This window comes from Aythya fuligula, chromosome 18 (genome assembly GCF_009819795.1).
Source record: "Aythya fuligula isolate bAytFul2 chromosome 18, bAytFul2.pri, whole genome shotgun sequence".
Taxonomy (NCBI): domain Eukaryota; kingdom Metazoa; phylum Chordata; class Aves; order Anseriformes; family Anatidae; genus Aythya; species Aythya fuligula.
Window position 1 is genome coordinate 1,855,033 of NC_045576.1, and position 16,258 is coordinate 1,871,290.

General features: G+C 54.2%; 1 protein-coding gene across 3 annotated transcripts; it reads left to right on the top strand.

Annotated features, from left to right (window-relative positions):
* The first annotated feature begins 804 nt into the window (after positions 1-804).
* PIRT (phosphoinositide interacting regulator of transient receptor potential channels) lies at positions 805-10,940 on the top strand. Of its 3 annotated transcripts, XR_004254025.1 has the most exons (4): positions 805-1,018; positions 1,490-1,622; positions 7,120-9,309; positions 10,929-10,940. XR_004254025.1 is itself a non-coding variant. In XM_032199608.1 (3 exons), exons 2-3 carry the CDS (start codon positions 1,620-1,622, stop codon positions 7,540-7,542), a joined length of 426 nt encoding a protein of 141 aa, XP_032055499.1. In that variant the 5' UTR covers positions 805-1,018; positions 1,490-1,619; the 3' UTR covers positions 7,543-10,628. The 3 variants fall into 3 exon arrangements, 2 of the variants coding, with proteins under 2 accessions (XP_032055499.1, XP_032055501.1); XM_032199608.1 differs by lacking the exon at positions 10,929-10,940 and having other exon boundaries at positions 7,120-10,628; XM_032199610.1 differs by lacking the exons at positions 805-1,018; positions 10,929-10,940 and having other exon boundaries at positions 1,337-1,622; positions 7,120-10,628.
* Positions 10,941-16,258: the final 5,318 nt, after the last annotated feature.

Below are 16,258 nucleotides of genomic sequence, written 5' to 3' on the forward strand. Positions count from 1 at the left end.
CTGTGAGACCACTGCTCCTCGTTGAAAGGGTCCAAATCCGGCCCATGCCTAACCACCCCTGGCTAAAGGTCTGCTCAGAGCCAAGCTGAGGGACCTCATCTTGACACAAACTCACTGATTTTCCTGCCAGAGCTCCCCACGCCCCACTGAGACGCTTTTCTTCTGCCTGCAACCACAAAACCCTCTGGACCCTCCTCCTCCCCTTCCAGCCCCATGCACTGCCCTGGGGTGCTCTGCACCCATCCCACTGCCTGCACAAGGTCTGTCCATCCCCATATCTCCATGACTGCCCCCCCATCCCACCCTCCTGCTCCCTGCCCGTGACCCTAGTGCAGCTCTGGGTGCTGCTACTGCACTGAGCCAATGAGCAGCCCTTGGCGTTGGCCACCGATGCTGGAGCCCAGTCCTGGCCACCAGCAATGTCTGTGTCAGTCTGGAACCCTTTCCTGCAGCAAGTACGCTGATGTAAGAGGGTTTTAAAGTGTGGTAGTGGATTTGCGTTCCATCCCCCTCCTTGTAATGGGCTCAGGATGTTAATTTATAGCTAGCTGCTAATATCTTGCATCCATCAAATGTCTCAACAAGAGCCCCAAATTGTTTTGCAGACACTGGCTACCATCCCCTGCATGGGAATTGCAGAAATCACAGCCTGGAGAGACTTCAGGGACTTTCTGATGACCAAAGTCCAAGTCAGCAAGCTCCAGCCCTGTTCCAGCCCCCAACCTACCCTGCTCCTCCTGCCACACCGCTGGATTGCCTCCAAGCCACGGCCTTTCATCAAGTCCTGCCAGGCAAGCTGCCGAGAAGTCAGCCTCGCAGGAGCCCAAGGCAGGGAAACAAAGAGTTAAACGATATCCTGATGGGCTGGTGAGCTCATCAGAGCTGGGATATGCTCATTACACTCAACAGAGCCTGGTAGACAACATCCGGAGGGATGCGGGGCTGGAAGTGAGCATGGGTTAGGAGAGCAGGACCTTCAGCTGCAGCCTGTCCTGCTGCCGGTGGGGCGGGCAGCCACGTAAGTAGGGTGGATTTCCATGAGTTTGGTTCTGGGGGTGGTGGAAAGGGCGAGGGGATGCAGCACAGTGAGGCTGGGGTCATCTTCTTCCCGAAAAAGGGCTTGCAGATGCTCTTCACTCATCGAGAGCCTGATCATGTTGGTGGAACTGTCCAAACCCTGGGTGATGCCGAAAAGCTGCTCCCAAGGGATGCTGGAGGCTGGGCCCAACCCAGATCCACTACACCAGCAAATGGACGCTGGCTCCGGCTCAGTTTACATCCAGGATGCGGCGGGGCTTGTAGGCGGCGTGCAGTCCCCCTGACACCTTGCCTTATTTCTCCAGCCCTGGTTGCAGAGCAGAGCTCGCCTCTCCACAGGGACGCTGCCCACGTGGCCAGCACCAGCCCCAGTGGGGTCGTGGGGATGACAGGAGAGAGGATGGGGCCCTAGCACTGTGCTTTGTGCTGACACAGCTCCTTCCTCTCCCAGCGCAGAGCCGGCTCAGCCCAGCAGGATCCATCCCTCGTTACCGCTCCCTGCAAGCCCCCTGGCAGCTGGGTTCCCACCCACGCACCCAGGGGATGCTTGGTGCAGCCGGCTGGGACCAGCAAGGCACAACATGGTAAGTGGCGCTCGGTCCCTCCCCTGGGGTCCCTGTCCCACCCAACACCCTCCTATGCTGAGTGCTCCTCTAGGATTCCTGGCCATGGGGGTCCTGCAGCGCCCACCTTTCTCATTTTTAGGGGAACTTGGGCACGCTGGCTCACTGGATATGCACCTTGCTCTGATTAACTCTGGACCTGGTTGACAGCCACTCTGAATTAAATTTGACCTGGGCAAGGCATCTCAAGACCAGGTTTCTGCAAAGAGCATGCATGTGCCCATCATTCTGGCAGCCTTCTTGCCCCCCACCCCTCCATCCCACATGGGTTCCCTAATGTGGCTAATCCCTTCTCCTGGCAAACACGGACCCACGGCTCTCATCTGCGGGGTCTGTACTGAGGGTAGAGCAGGATTCAGTGAAGAGTCAGACAGAGGTACCCCAGAGCATCAGGAAAAGCTATGCCCAAAAAACCTTTCCCAGTTTTCATCAGTTCCCCTATGGCTTGGCTTCCTCCCACTTGTGACTCACCAGTGAGGACTTTGCTGGCCACCCACTGGGGAGGCAGGCAGGAGACTTCTCCTGGTTGAAGGACAAACAAACCCTTTGGGTCTCACCCCAAGGCTCAGCAGAGGACCTGTTGATACCATTTCCCCAAGGCAAGGGAAACCCCAGAGAGCCGTGGGGCAATGCGAGGTCTGGGGGAAATTCTCAGTGGGACAGCCCGTGGCTTTGGTGTGGCCGTATCTGGATTTCAAGTCACAGTCAGGGATGGGTAAGAGAAGGATGAGCACATCTGTGTTCGGGTAATTTCCATCTGACCAGAGCTACCATTCACCCAAACCCAGCTGTGGTACTGGTGCCACCAGCGGTGGGGTGGGACACCTTCTTTGTGGAGGCATCCTGACAAAAGAGGATGGCAAAAATATATCCACAGAGAAACTTGGATTTCCAACAAAACTTAGCAGGTGGTTTGCAAAATCCTTAACTTATTCCCCAGTGATTTGTGTGGCAAAAGTCTGGGCAGAACCCCCTCGTGCTACAGCCCCTCAGCACTGCCCTGCGCACAGCATCACCCCCAGCCCCAGGCAGTGCCACACTCACCCACACCACCGGTGCTCCCGGCTCTTGTTTAGCCCTGGGATGGAGATCAGCTTCACCTGGGGGTGCTGAGAGGGCTGCCCAAGAGGACAGGTCAGGTGGAGGTGGGCACCAAGCCCTGGGTGAGGTGGTTCCTCTCCCAGCTGGGGAAGCTGTGGTGTTCTCGGCTGTGCAAAGTGGCAGAAATTGGGTGCTGCAAGGAGATAAGGGGAGCATATAGGAAGTTCCCAGAGAATCACAGCTGCCTCCCCATAGAAAAAGGCTGAAGATTTGGAGAAGTAAATCTAGCCCTTGTATTGCCAGGAGGGCACAAGCCCATGGACAGGAGCAGGGCCTTCAGACCGGGCTGTGTCACCAGGTGTAGCACAACTCTGGCCACATCTGTAGATTGTTTGGGCCCCCAGAGCCTGGGGACATATGCACTGGTCTCAGACTTTGAGGCACCTAAAGGATTTCTGGTGCCCATGGCTGCAGACAGTCCTGACTGCTGCCCCTGTAAGAACACAGACTAACAGGCAAATTAAATCACCTGTAATGAGATGGTTCATCAAGGCTCTTGGGGATCCATCTCAGCATTTCATGAGGCCACCTCCTGCCTCTGGCTGTGTGAGGCTGGTGACGCTTGTTTGAGAAGGACAGATTGCCCGTGATCCCATCATGTTCCTCCTGAGTGTATCGGTGGTCCCCAGGCAGGTCCCCGTGTGGTCCCTCGCTTTGGCCACCCAGATGAGAGCTGTTGCTGCTGGGTGCTGGTGGGTGTGGAGGCCCCTCCACAGATGGGTGGGCAGAGAAATGGGGGACAGAGGGTTGGGGTGCCCTGCTCAGTCACAGGCTCCCTCCCCAGCACCACCGTGAGATGCCCACAAAGTCCAGGATGTGCCAAGCACCTCTTGCGCTGCTTTGGCACTCGGGTCCTTAGCACCACCAGCAGGTGTGCTCCATCTGAGCCCCCTGCTCAAACACCGAGCATCTGCATACAAAGCACTGGAAAAGCAAAAGGAGGAGAAACAACAACACACGAGGCTTGTCCTTTAGCTCCACCACCAACAGTTTCCCAAGGCTTCAGAGGCAGCAGCAGGAGCAGCAGCAGCCCAGACATGATATCTGATACATGCTCTGGAGGCATTTTCAAGCCAGCAACTGGTCATCTGCTGACGCTCTCCTTACAACAATAATTATTAAAAATGTGGGGGAAACCTGATAGCATTATGCTGCCTGGCCGCTCAGTACAAGCATTGCATCTTCAAGTATGAGCACATCTGTGATGAATTAAGGATGGAGCATGGGCAGAGTAGAAGCTGAAATCACATTAGCTCTCCCAAGAGCTGCAGACACATGCAGAGCTGGTAACAAATTCTCAGCTACTTGCAGGGAGTGAAATCCTTCCCTAGCTAACAGGGGAGAAATATGTAGAGCCTCATGTAAAAACACAAACAGAAATATGAAGCAGAGTACCTAAATTAGAGGAAAAAGACCAAATGTGGAGAAGAGTGTGATCAAAAAATCACTCTCTGCTGGGAAGTGCTAGAAAAACAATCAGCATCTGGGAATTGTGGTGAGAGGAATGGTTACACCAGAAAATAAAAGAGAAAAATCCACTCTAGTGCAAATGCAAGACAGGAAGGAAGAAGATGGTTTCTGCAGGAGTCCACATTAACACTCCACAAAGCGGAGAGGAAGGCTCTCTGCAGAGCTCAGTGTAGAGGCAGAGGCAGGGCAGCAGCAGAGAGACAAGCGGGGAGCAGGGTGCCTGGAAGCTGGGCAGGGCGGGCTGCATTAGGCTGCTGAGATAAGAGACGTGGGCACCGCTCCAGGGGAGAGAGCAAATTTCCAGCTACAAAGCCAAATTAAAATTGTACTGTGCCTTGATCATAAAACCTCTCCACAACAGATGCTAGAAGGAGAAAGACAAGAAATGCCATGGCTGCCTAGGACAAAATTTCAAGAAGAGCCTTGCCAAAGCTCAGCTTTGGATTAGAAGAGCAAGGAGGCTGGTGCACAGGCTGCGCACTCCAGCCAAACAGTTACATAGAATCTGGGCACTTCTCTGCAGAACTGCAACTGGGGATGTTTTCGGAGGGCTGGGCTGACTTCTGGGCATGTTTTGGTCCGTGCAGAACCTGCCTTGCTTTGTCCCCAGGACACTGCAGGAAGATGTGCCCCATTGCTCTCAGTATTTTTGTCTTGGGACCCTGTGGCAGCTTAGACCCTCAGTTTATAAGAGTATGAAGTGAGCTGCATCACAGACGCTGACAGGAGCATGTTGTATCTAACATGGTAGTACCTATCAAAATGACATCTATGATAAGGCTTTGCACCGGCTTGCAGAGAGAATCAGCAGCTCAAAAGGAGGAGAAATGGGGAAACCAGGGCTTGCTACTGTGGCCAGACTCATCAAGTGCTTGATCCCCCCTGATGGAGCGCTGTTGCTGATGTATAGGGGGCGGTGTCTTCTGCTGTGCCCCTGCGTCTCCTGATTCAACAGAGAAGGGGGAAAGCTGCAGATGGGAGGGGCGCAAACTGTGCCCACTGTGATTGTCTTTTTTGTTTGTTTGTTTGTTGTCCCAAGTTAAGCAAACCTGAAATAGCACAAAATGCATCGGTACCACCAGGGCTACATTTCTGCAACAGTGCTCCAGTGCTTTGGCAGGCAGATAAACTGACAAATTGCATCAGAATAAACCAGAAATCTGGGCAGGCGACTTGGGTGAAAGACAAGGGAGGTGCTGGCTGGCACCCAGCCACCGGTATCCCTAGGTGGGCACTGGGCCCAGCATGGCCCAGGTAGGGATGGGTTTCCTTATGACTGTGCCTCTGGAGAAGCTTTGCAGCTCCATGCAGCTGCCATGACGTGGTGCAAGCCCTGGCATTGATCAGCAGCAGTGAGAAATGAGCTGGAGGCACCAGGCTCTGTGCTCATCTCCTCTACACCTCGCTGCAGCCAAAGCGGGACGCAAACCCAGGCCAGCATCACCCATGTTGTGCATCCTCTTGTGAGCCGTCTGACAGGCAGGAAAACACCCAGCCTGCTGTGCCAAACAAGGGCCTGAGCAGGTCTGGATCAGTGCCAGGCTCAAAGCTCGCATGGTACCCAGGAAGAGCTGAGCTTGGTAGGTTCATCCCTGCAGGGCCGCTCAGCAGTGTGCAGGGCCCTGCAGGCTGGTGAGCACTCCCCAGCAAGCTTCATGCCCTGTTTTCCTCTGCAGAGCCCCGAGGAAATGGTGGTTAACATAATGCACACTGTTTCCAATTTACCATAATGGTTTCTGTGTGCTAAAGGCATGCTGTTTCTGGGAAAATGCATTTCCTCCTCGAGTAGGTGAAAAAACAATGCAGAGCATTGCCCCTGAGGCAGCCACATCTCTGACCCCACCACCGCAAAGCGCAGCATTTCAGTGCAAGTTGTGAGCCCTCACAGAGCTGGGAAAATATGTACAGTGTGATGGGAGCTTCCCTGCCTCCCTCTCTGGGTACTTAGCAAGGAAATGCTCCTGTGCCAAGGGCACAGGGTTGACAGGTCCAAGCTGTATGTGGCAGTGAGGAACAGCCAACTCCAGGGGTCTAAAGCAGGTGCTCAGCCCCCAGGAAGGTGCCTCAAGGTCTCTGCTGTGTGGTCCTGATGTGGTGAATCCCTGCCTCAGTTTCTCCATATGCAAGGGGAAGAGAGCATGGATTCACAAAGTGGTTTTGGTTGGAAGGGATCTTAAAAATCATCTAATTCCAACCCCCTGCCATGTGCAGGGACACCTCCAAACAGACCAGGTTGCCCAAAGCCCCATCCAATCTGAATTTGAACACCTCCAGGGATCTGGCATCCACAGCTTCTCTGGGCAACCTGTGCCACAGCACATTTTTCATGGTGAAAAATTTCTTCTTTATTCCCTGTCCAAATCTGCCCTCTTTCAAGTTTAGAATTATTTCCCCTTGTCCTGCCACCACAGGCCCTGGTAAAAAGCCTTTCTCTGTCTTTTCTGTAAGTCCACTTTATAAGTTGAAAAGGTGCAATAAGGTCTCCCCAGAGCCTTCTCTCCTCCAGATGACCATGCCACAAGGTGCTGAGGTGTAAGTGGGGATCTGGGAGGGAAAACAGCTCCAGAGATACCATCATCCCACCACTGCGTCTCTGTGGGAGCTGGAAGCTGGGGAACAGACATATCTGTCCTGGGACCCATGGGTGGGCAATAGGACTCCTGCAGGTACCCTCAGTCCTGCCTACCTGCAGGACTCAGTTGCTTATTCCTCATTTCACTGCTCAGATAGGCGTGGTGCTCTCCTCCCCCTGTATCAACTCCCAAATTGTTCTCCACTTTCATTTGACTTGGCCAGAGGCCATGCTACTGATTAATGACTTGGTGGAAAGCACTCAGTCCACCCTCCAGCAGTAGTCCTGCACTGCTCTTTCTTCTTTCCATCTCAGGTCTCCTCCTCAGACCCTGTCACCATGGAAAACCCCCCCAAGAGCCCTGACGGGAGTGAGAAGTCCCCTCCGTCCAAGGAGCTGCTGACCAGCAACACGGCCAGCACCCTCTGCATCAGCTCCCGCAGCGAGTCTGTCTGGACCAGCGCGTCCCGGAGCAAGTGGGAAATATACCACAAGCCTGTCATTGTTGTGTCTGTCGGAGCAGCCGTCTTCCTCTTCGGGATGGTCATCACCAGCCTGTCTTGCATCCAAATCAAGAACAAAAATGTTTACAAAATGTGTGGCCCGGCTTTTCTGTCCATGGGACTGATGCTCCTTGTTTGTGGCTTAGTCTGGATCCCCATCATCCGGAAGAAGCAGAAGCAGAGACAGAAGTCACAGTTTCTGCAGAGCCTCAAGTCCTTCTTCTTCAACCGCTGAGGACAGCCCATGGCCTTCCCAGGAAGGCTCCCTCCCCTCCACCCTCCTCCGCTGATTAGCCATAAAAAGAAACATGCTTTTGTACCCTCCTATAGGAATTTACCCCAGACAGTCTCTTCCCTACAGGCGGAACACACTGTACCGGTGCCCGGTGTGTAAGCAAACTTTGCCTTTTACCCAAGGAATCCCAGAAAGAAGAGAGTGGGACGCGGCGGCCTAGCCCAGCATGGCAGGTCAGAGCACTCTGCGTCCTGGAGCCGGCCAGCCCCGCCACGGGGGTGAAGCCCAGTGTGAGCACTGCTGCCTGCAGTCGGCACGCCACACCTACACAGCGGCGGGCCCAAGGCCGCTCACCCAGAGCCACGGAGAGGGGCAGCGGGACAAGGCGGTGCCACAACACTTTGTATCAGAGGAGGCCACCGAAATGGACAACACACGTCACCAGAGCAGAGCAGATGTGATGTTCATGGCCTACAGTTCCCACATGTGGATCTATTATGACAGCTGGCCAAGACACGGCTGTTAACTAGAGCTCACTTCTGGCTCAGGGTGTGGTGTTCACACGTATTTATTCCTCTACAGGGTCAAGGTGAGGAGCGGCACCACTAGCAGAATGTTTTAGCTCCCCTTGGCAGAAGGTGTTTAAGCAAGGCTGTTCCCCCAGGCCTGAAGAGACTAAGTTGTTTTGCAGCTTCTCTCTGGTTGTGCTGATGCTCTCTGCCAGAGCCACCCAAAAACTGAGCTTTGGCTCTTCCATGAGCCCAGAACTGGACTACAAGCAAGCAAAAGAGTTCCTTTCTCCACCACTTTGTATTTCTGTCTTAATAAATGTGTGCTCTGAGGCAATTCACCAAGGAAAGCAAGGATCTGCATGGTTTTTGCTTTAATTTCATATTTTCAGCAGGCCTTAGAAGAGAAATTTGAAATGCTAATTCTCAGTCTGAAGAACTGGTCTCTGTCTGGACAGCAAAACCTGGGTTGACATAAATGGGTCCACAACATCAACCAGCTCCTAACTCTGGGCAGGAATCTGTTTTTTTTACCAAAGAGCTGATCCATCCTGGATCCCACAGCAGCCCCTATCAGGTCTGCACCTCTGGCCAGGTCCCCAGCTCAGCAAGCTAAGGCTCGGGTGCCCTGACTCCCATGGTGGGGTGAGGACTCAGCACCCCCAAGGGTGGGCAGGACATGGCTTGGTGTTGACCAGAAGCAGAAGAGGAACACAGCAGAGGAGACCCCACCGAGGTGCTCTTTGCAGTCTGCATTTCCACCGTAAAGCTGAGGCAGCCAGGTTGCTCTTCCAATGCCATGGGAGGCAGAAAAGCCAGCAGGTGTGCTCCGAGAGAATTTGCAATGTATTTGACAGATAGCCAGGGCCTGATAATCTCCAGTAACTGCTAATGAGAAGCTTTTGTAAGCCTGTAGGTTTCTGTAACTCTGTGCCACACTTCCACCAACAGTTCCCAGGGAATGCTAGAGAAGAGTCCCATGAATAGGGCATGCAGACAGAGACCCTTCTCCAGGTTTGTCTCCACCTTCCAGCAGCTTAGAGCCAAGGCAGAGTTTGCTCCAGACCACTGTTTAGCACTAATAGAGCCAACATGCTCTACTCCTCCTGTTTTGACCACTTCTTCAGATCAGTTTGGACTTTCAGGATGTGCAACATCCTGAAGCCACGGGCTGTCACAATCCCTCCAAGTCCTCTAATCTGGGGATCAAAGTTCAGGTGGTGCCACCATCTACCTCCACAGAGCGTTCCCACCCTCTGTGGATCAGGCCTGTTAAAGCAGTGGGAGATTCCTGGCAATGAAGTTTGAGAAGGACAGTGTGGAAAAGAGGTACAGCAAACTCTACAATATTTTGTATTTAATTAGGATAGTGGGTATCAACGCAGCCTGAACAACTTTCCATCATCTCAGATGTTGCGTCCGGCAGAGTTGAAGCGAGGCAGAGGCGATAGCCGGAGATGCTGGGAGCTCTGGATAACATCAAGACATGCAGCAAAAGGGGGAAGGATAACAGATCCTGCTGCTGCAGGCCGTCAGGAGCCCAGACGGTCAGATAAAAGGGAGATATGCTTAGTGCAGTCAGGGACCATGAAGCTGGAGCTGTGGGAACTGTGCTCAGGGCTCAGATCTGACTCACCATGTGGAATTATTTAACCTCCTGGCCACCTCTGGCTGAACTCCCTTAAAACAGTGCCACTTCAGCATTTCTGCCTGCAGATATAGCCTGGGGGCACCCAGGGCCCAAAGCATTCAAGTGACCTGATTGAGCTAGGATGTTGGGCTCCCTCCAGGATGTGATCCAGGTGGGCCAGTGTCTGGAGAGCCCCAAGGCCTGCAAGGGGACAGCACAGAGGCAGCTGGCTGCTGGCACAGCTGGGTGATGGGTACTCGAGGAACACACGTCCTTTCACCCAAGACTGCATTTCCTGGGCGGTGCAGATGCGTCCATCCCCAGCCAGCTGGTGCCAGGTTGTGAATGGGGTGTTGGAGGTGCGTGGTCTGGCACCAGACCCAGCAAACCTCTGTTCATTCTTCAGCCATTCATCCCACTGCGTGGTGCGCTGCTATTTTTTTCAGCCCTGGCTTGGCACAAGGCTGAAGTCTCTATTGATTCAGCTGCAGTGGGCAGAAGCAGCTCGCCTCAAGCTGCTGCTCGAGGATTAGCAGCAGTTGGAAAAAGAGACAAATGGCAGGGCTTGCAAGGAAGAAATCACAGAGCAACCCAAGGGACATCCCATTCCCCGTCTGGCTCCAGCCTGCAGATCTGGTGCCGGGCGCTGCCCAGGCTGGAGGAGGCACCTGGGATGGCCTCAGCTGCAAATAGCTCTGCTGGGCAGCCAGAGGCTGTTTGGCCAGGCTTGCTGCCCGAAGGGATGTGAAAGGAGGACTCGAAGCACCAAACTGTGCAGGCAGATGGAGCAGGGGGTCCTGTCCTCCATGTCTCACAACCAAGGAGGTCAGTGAAGTGTTAATAAGAAGTCACTGAGATCACGAATGTAATGGGATTCCAAGCTGACCATTTATAACGTGAATATTCAATTTAATTAAAGCAAAATATCCCAAGGGACTTTCACCTTGCTTCTGTGGTCTCATGTGTGGTGTTTCATAGCTAATGCTGGAGGGAAAGCTGCAGTATCAGGTGTGTGATGGGGGATGCTGTGGCCTTGAGGGGCCACCAGGTAGGGACAGCGGGGGGGAGGATGAGGGAACTGGAGCTGCAGGTTTGCTCAGTGCTGGCCACGTGCCCTGGGTGAGGGTTTCAGGTCTGTGGGTTTGCTTGGCAGACACCTCTCGTGAGGTGTGAGAGGGGAGCGTGGGTGGCACGGGAAGGAGACAGCAAGAGGACGGAGCCTGCCCAGGTGAGGATGAAAGCAATAGCCCAGGGATCAGCAAAGCTCCTAAGGAGGGGGCATTCATCCCATGCGTCCTAGCAATTGCTACCCAGATCGGTAGGGGGTCACTGGGGTAAAGGGACAAAATATTAATTGAAGGGAGAGCTAAATTAACAACTTGAAGCTCTAGATGCAGACGGTAGTCCAGCTCTCCTCTTTGCTGCATGAAGTATAAGTGCCTGATTGCTCCTGGGAGGCTGGGTGGATTTGTGCACACAATGCAAACTGCTCCCAGCCCTGGAAATGCATGGTGGTCTTCAGCTGAGAGAGGCTGGGTAGGAGCGACTTAAGGAGAAAGAGGTGCAGGCAAGGCTGGAGGCTGCTCTCAAGGGTTTTGTTAGGAGCTGACACGTAATGCTGTGTCACCCTTCTGTGGCCCAGCCAAACCCCACAGGGCTTCCACAAAGTGAAATCCTGCCTCTGTGCTGTGGGACCAGAGAACTTCCATGTCCCGCTGCCATGCATGGGAGGCTGCGGAACCAGGAGGTGTCTGCGGGCTCAAAGCAGGGTTATGGACAGCAGATCCCACAAGACAGTAAATACAAAGGGACGTCCCTCTAGCATCATGGCCATCCCCAAATAGCATCTCCTGACACTGCTGGAGACAGCACTGGGCTGGAAGGACCCTGGACCTGACAACAGGGCAGTTTGTTCCTTTGGGTCATTCCCATGCACCCCCAAAGTGGGTCTCACTGCTCCCCACTATTCCTCTCCACCCCCGCTGAAGCCTGTTTGAATCCTGCTGGGATGCTTTGGATCAGACCAAAAAGCCCCACCATGTTTTAAGGGAAATATCAGGTTAGCTACAAATGCAATTATGCCCATCTCTTACTACAGCTAGATTTGCTGCAATCTGCTTCCCCTGTTCTATAAAAAAAAAAAAAAAAAAAAAAAAAACAGGAAATCCACAGCAAAATTCATCGTGTCTGCCAAGCAGGTCAAGGAGGAAGTGGTTCTCCTGCACCTCCAAGCTCCCAGCCCCTTCCTAGCCGGGCTGGCTGATGCCTCAATGTGCTACTGGCCTCCATGGGCATCCTGAGGTGTTTCTGCTGCTTCCTCACAGCCCGGGGTGCAGGCAGCGTCCTGCTGGGTGAGCTGCAACCTCCCAGAAAACTCCCGCTGGCAAAAAAATCCCAGATCTCGGCACTTGGAGCATGACAGCTGTCACACCAGCTTGGACACACGTGCTGCGAGAGGTGGATGTGAGCCAGCCCAGCCTGGCTGCGCCCCTTCGGCCTGCAGAGGGAGGCGAGAGGAGGCTGAGGCCAGGGGAGGCTGAGGCCAGGGGAGGCTGACGCAGGCGGAGGCTGACGCAGACAGAGGCAATAAATCCGGTCATCAGCCTGATGCAGCCGTGACCGAGGGTTTTCAGGCCCTGCAGCCACATTGGGCTGTGAGTTACCTGGAGTCTCTGGTGTTGCAGCAACATAAGCAGTGCTGTTTTTTCTTTTTTCCTTTTTTTTTTTTTTTTTTAACTTTCTTTAACTCAGCCGGGGTAGCAGGTTGCAGCCAGCGCCACAGGGCAGCCACCCCGCCGCCAGGCCAGGGGCCACAGGCAGTGAAAAGCCAGGCCTGGAAGTGCCCCCCCAGCCCCATGTGCTGGGGCTGAGGGCTGGGGACTGGGGCTGGGGCTGGGGCTGGTCCGTGCCAAGTAAAGTCCGTGCCTGTGCTGTGCCGTGTGATGCCGTGCTGGTTCTTGTCGGTCAATGCTGTGCCGTGCTGTGCCACTCCATAACGTGCCTCTGCCAGTCGGAGCCATGCCGGTCAGAGCCATGCCGGTCCGTGTCACACCAAGACACCTTGCCTGGGGAGGTCCTGGAAGAGCAAGGCAGCAGAGACCAAGAAATTCAGCTCTTCCACCCATGCCTCATCCCAGGAGCTGGGTGGCGATGCCCTGGTGATGCTGATCTCTGCAGGACCTGTATGGGTTAAAGCCAGATCCTTGGGGCGTTTCTACAGCTGGCAGATGTGGTGTCATCTTCTAGGGACCCACCTGTGACAAGGGATGGAAGCTGCTGGGGGTGGGAGGATCAATATCAAAACGTTTCCTGAAGAAACTGGGATGTGCTGCTTGGGGAGACCCTGGGTCAGGGCTATGGGACTGCAGCAAGGGTGCTGTGGGGGCTGTGGTGCAGCTCTTCAGCATCGGCTGGGACACGGCTCTGCCTCCCTGCCATGAAGACAGCCTGGCTCATGCCCAAGCTTTTCCCTCCTCTACCCTTCTTAATCCTGCACAGAATTAACCCACGGCACTGATTCTGGGCAAAGCCCTTGGAGGTCTCAGCTGGGTTTGGCTCCTGACCACCCTGCTGCCTGTCTTCTCTGGGTGGAAATAATTATTTTATTATAAAGTGCTTTCATTTCCTTTGTCCTCAACAAGTGTAGAGCTGAGCACAGGTGTGGGAAGGGCAAACTGTTTGCAGAGCTGAAACCAGCTCAGAAAGTCCTTGCTGGATGCAGGCAGAAACGGTGATGGTCAGGCCCCCAAGGCTGTTCCTGGCAAAGGCATAAAACGGGGAGGGAGATGGGAACGTGCAGGCTTAGGTCTTGCATGATGGCAGCACTGAGCTGGGGATTTAAAGGATGGGATGGACAAGAGGGATGCAATCTGCAATCAGTTTGGCCGTGCTCCCAGGATGGTCAGATGGGGCTGAGTTCTGTGTCCGCAGGTTCCCTGCCTTGCTCAGGTGTGTGAAGACTTGGAGGTACCCTGGCTTGAGGGGCTGAGGCACTGGAGCAGAGACCGGCCCTGAAGGCTCCCAGTTTAACTCCACGCTGGGAAGAGCTGCAGCCCCTCCCTGTGCCGGTGCCACCAGCCTTCCCTGGCTTCACCTGGTGCTCACAGCACAGGTGGGAGGTGGGAGCTTGGTTACCCCCGTGCTTGCTGGGAAAGGGCTCCAGACCCTTTCTGGTTCTTCTGTGGGTTCTCCCCCAGCCCTGGGCGGATCTGCAGGGTCTGAGGGTGTAGAACGCTGGGTCTGGTCTGTGCCCATGTCTGGACAGCCCCCGAGGCTCCCACCTTTGGCTGCTATGCCCATAGCCGACACCAAGGTTTGCACAGTGCTTGGGTTTGGGATAAGGCAGCGACGTTAGTTCCATCTCTGCTTGCATCAGGTCCCGGAGGAGCAGTGGGTGAGCTGTCCCTTCAACTGGGTCTCAGCGTCCAGGTCTGAGCCAGCTCTCGCCTGCTGAATCTGTCACAGGGGCCAGCCTTGAGGAAAGCAGCCCCTCCGTGCCCATTTTTAAGGATTTCTGTCCCCATGTTGTAGTTAAACAAATATTGACTGACACCTGTTAGGCAAAGATTTTGTCAGAGCACTTCCATTCACCTGCTCAAATTCCCACTGTGTGTAACCGGGGGAAGCTGCGCTCGCTGCTCCCTTTGGAGAACTGGTTTGCTCCTGCCGCATACTTCTGCAAACCTGTTTTGGGCCAGCTCCGGGAGCGAGCGTTTTCCTCCAATATCATCTTTCCAGCTACAGCAGAACTGGGCTAGAAAAAGGCAGAAGAGGTAGGCAGCGCTGTCTGTTTTTTATTTTTTTATTTAATGCCTTGGGAACAAAATGCAGCTGGTGCAGTTTTCTGAGCTGTTAATTGGAGGTGAATGAACTTCTGGAAACCTTTGGGCTCCTTCCCAGCCCAGGGGAGTGACTTTATTTAGTGTGTCGCATTTCCTTAAGTGCTATCATGGGCAAATCGCTGCTGTCACACACTGCTTGGCATAGCTCAGCACCACTGAAATGCACCCAGATGAAAAACCTTCCTCCTGCAGAGCAAATCCAAGCTGGACCTTTGGTATCCCCCAATGTGTTGTGCAATGTTTGGCTTATCAAAGCCAGGAGGAAAACAGAGAGGGGAGAGCTGGCACTGCTGAAATCTCCCATCAGTAGCCTCCATCGCCCCCTGCACCTCCCCACACTGAGACATTTGGGTGCGTGAGCCCCAGCCAGCTGGGCCCACCTCCTCCTTCTCCTCCTCTGAGGGCTGAAACCGGCCCACCACCTGTCGCTTTAGGGCCTGAAGGAAGCCTTGACTGAGTGATAAAAGCTGCCCAGGCCTCAGAGCAAGCCTCTGGGGAGTCTGGAGGCATGGGACAGGCCACCCCACCACACAGCATCTCCTCCAGAGGGATCGGAGGTGCCAGAGGCATTCCACGCTTGGAGTGGGGTCAGCTGTTCCTGTTTCAGGCTTTCAATGAGCTCCATGAGTTTTCTTGGACTTTTTTTCATACCCAAGACAAGAAAGAGGAGAAGGCTTCTTGGTCTGACCTGATGAGATCAAGGTGGCACCAGCCTTTTGTAGCACGGGGCTAGACAGGCCAGGGCTGACTCGAGCTCCTTGCATCAGATCCGTCTTCACTGAGCTGCTTGCTCTGGAGGATGTCGCTGGTCTGAGGGGACTCCTGGGGTCATGCCCTGTCCCCTGTGGCTGATGTCTGTTGGGATCAGAGGCTGGAGAAAGGCAGGCTAGAAGGGACAGAAAAGTCTCAAGGCATCTTCAGGGGTTGTCCCATGATAAAAACTGTCTGTTTAATGGAAGAGCTCTCTGAAATTCAGCAAACAAATGGTAAAGCCTTGTGTGGGTGGGGGGGAAGGAAAAGAAAAAAAAAGAAATGGGAACTGAATACATGGATACATCTGTGGGAGAGAAGGGAAGACAATGAGCAGGTCCCTCCAGAGGGTGAACAGAGAGACAGGGCTCTCATAGAAAAACTGTGACTAGGGCCAGTGCTAAACTTCCAGCAGGTTCATCAAAATGCAGCTAAACCAGGCTGCAAAACCTCTCTTCCATCCTCTGTCCATCTCCATTATCACAGTAGCCCACTGAAAGACCACAGGAAATGTATCTGGCTCCTGAAAACAGGGTGCTTAGGTCCTGAAAGCAGCTGTGCCCCAGCACCTCCTGCCAGCCCCTGGGTGACTGATCCAGGGCTGGCAAGGAGCAGATCCTGCCCCAGGCCCTGGAGGGGGACAATGCACAAAGAAGAGAGCAGTTATTTATTTGCATATTCAAAAGCCATCGTTGTTCTGAGATGAGAAGGAAAATAAATAAATAAATAAATAAATGAAATGCCTCCTGGAGCAGGCAAAGCAGCTCACGCTGTGGTTTGCAGAGTACCTGGGGCCAGGCAGGTGGTGTCCCCGTCCCTCTGGCCACCAGCCTGTCCCTGACGCCAGCCTTGCACCCAAGGGTCCTGTCTCGAGGTTTCACAGCCTCAGGGTGGCCGAGAGATGGGTGGGTGGCTACCACCTGCAGTGGTCATGCCCTGGGCTTTTCTTTCCAGAGCTGAGGGCTCCCAGGAGCCTCCGCCACTCC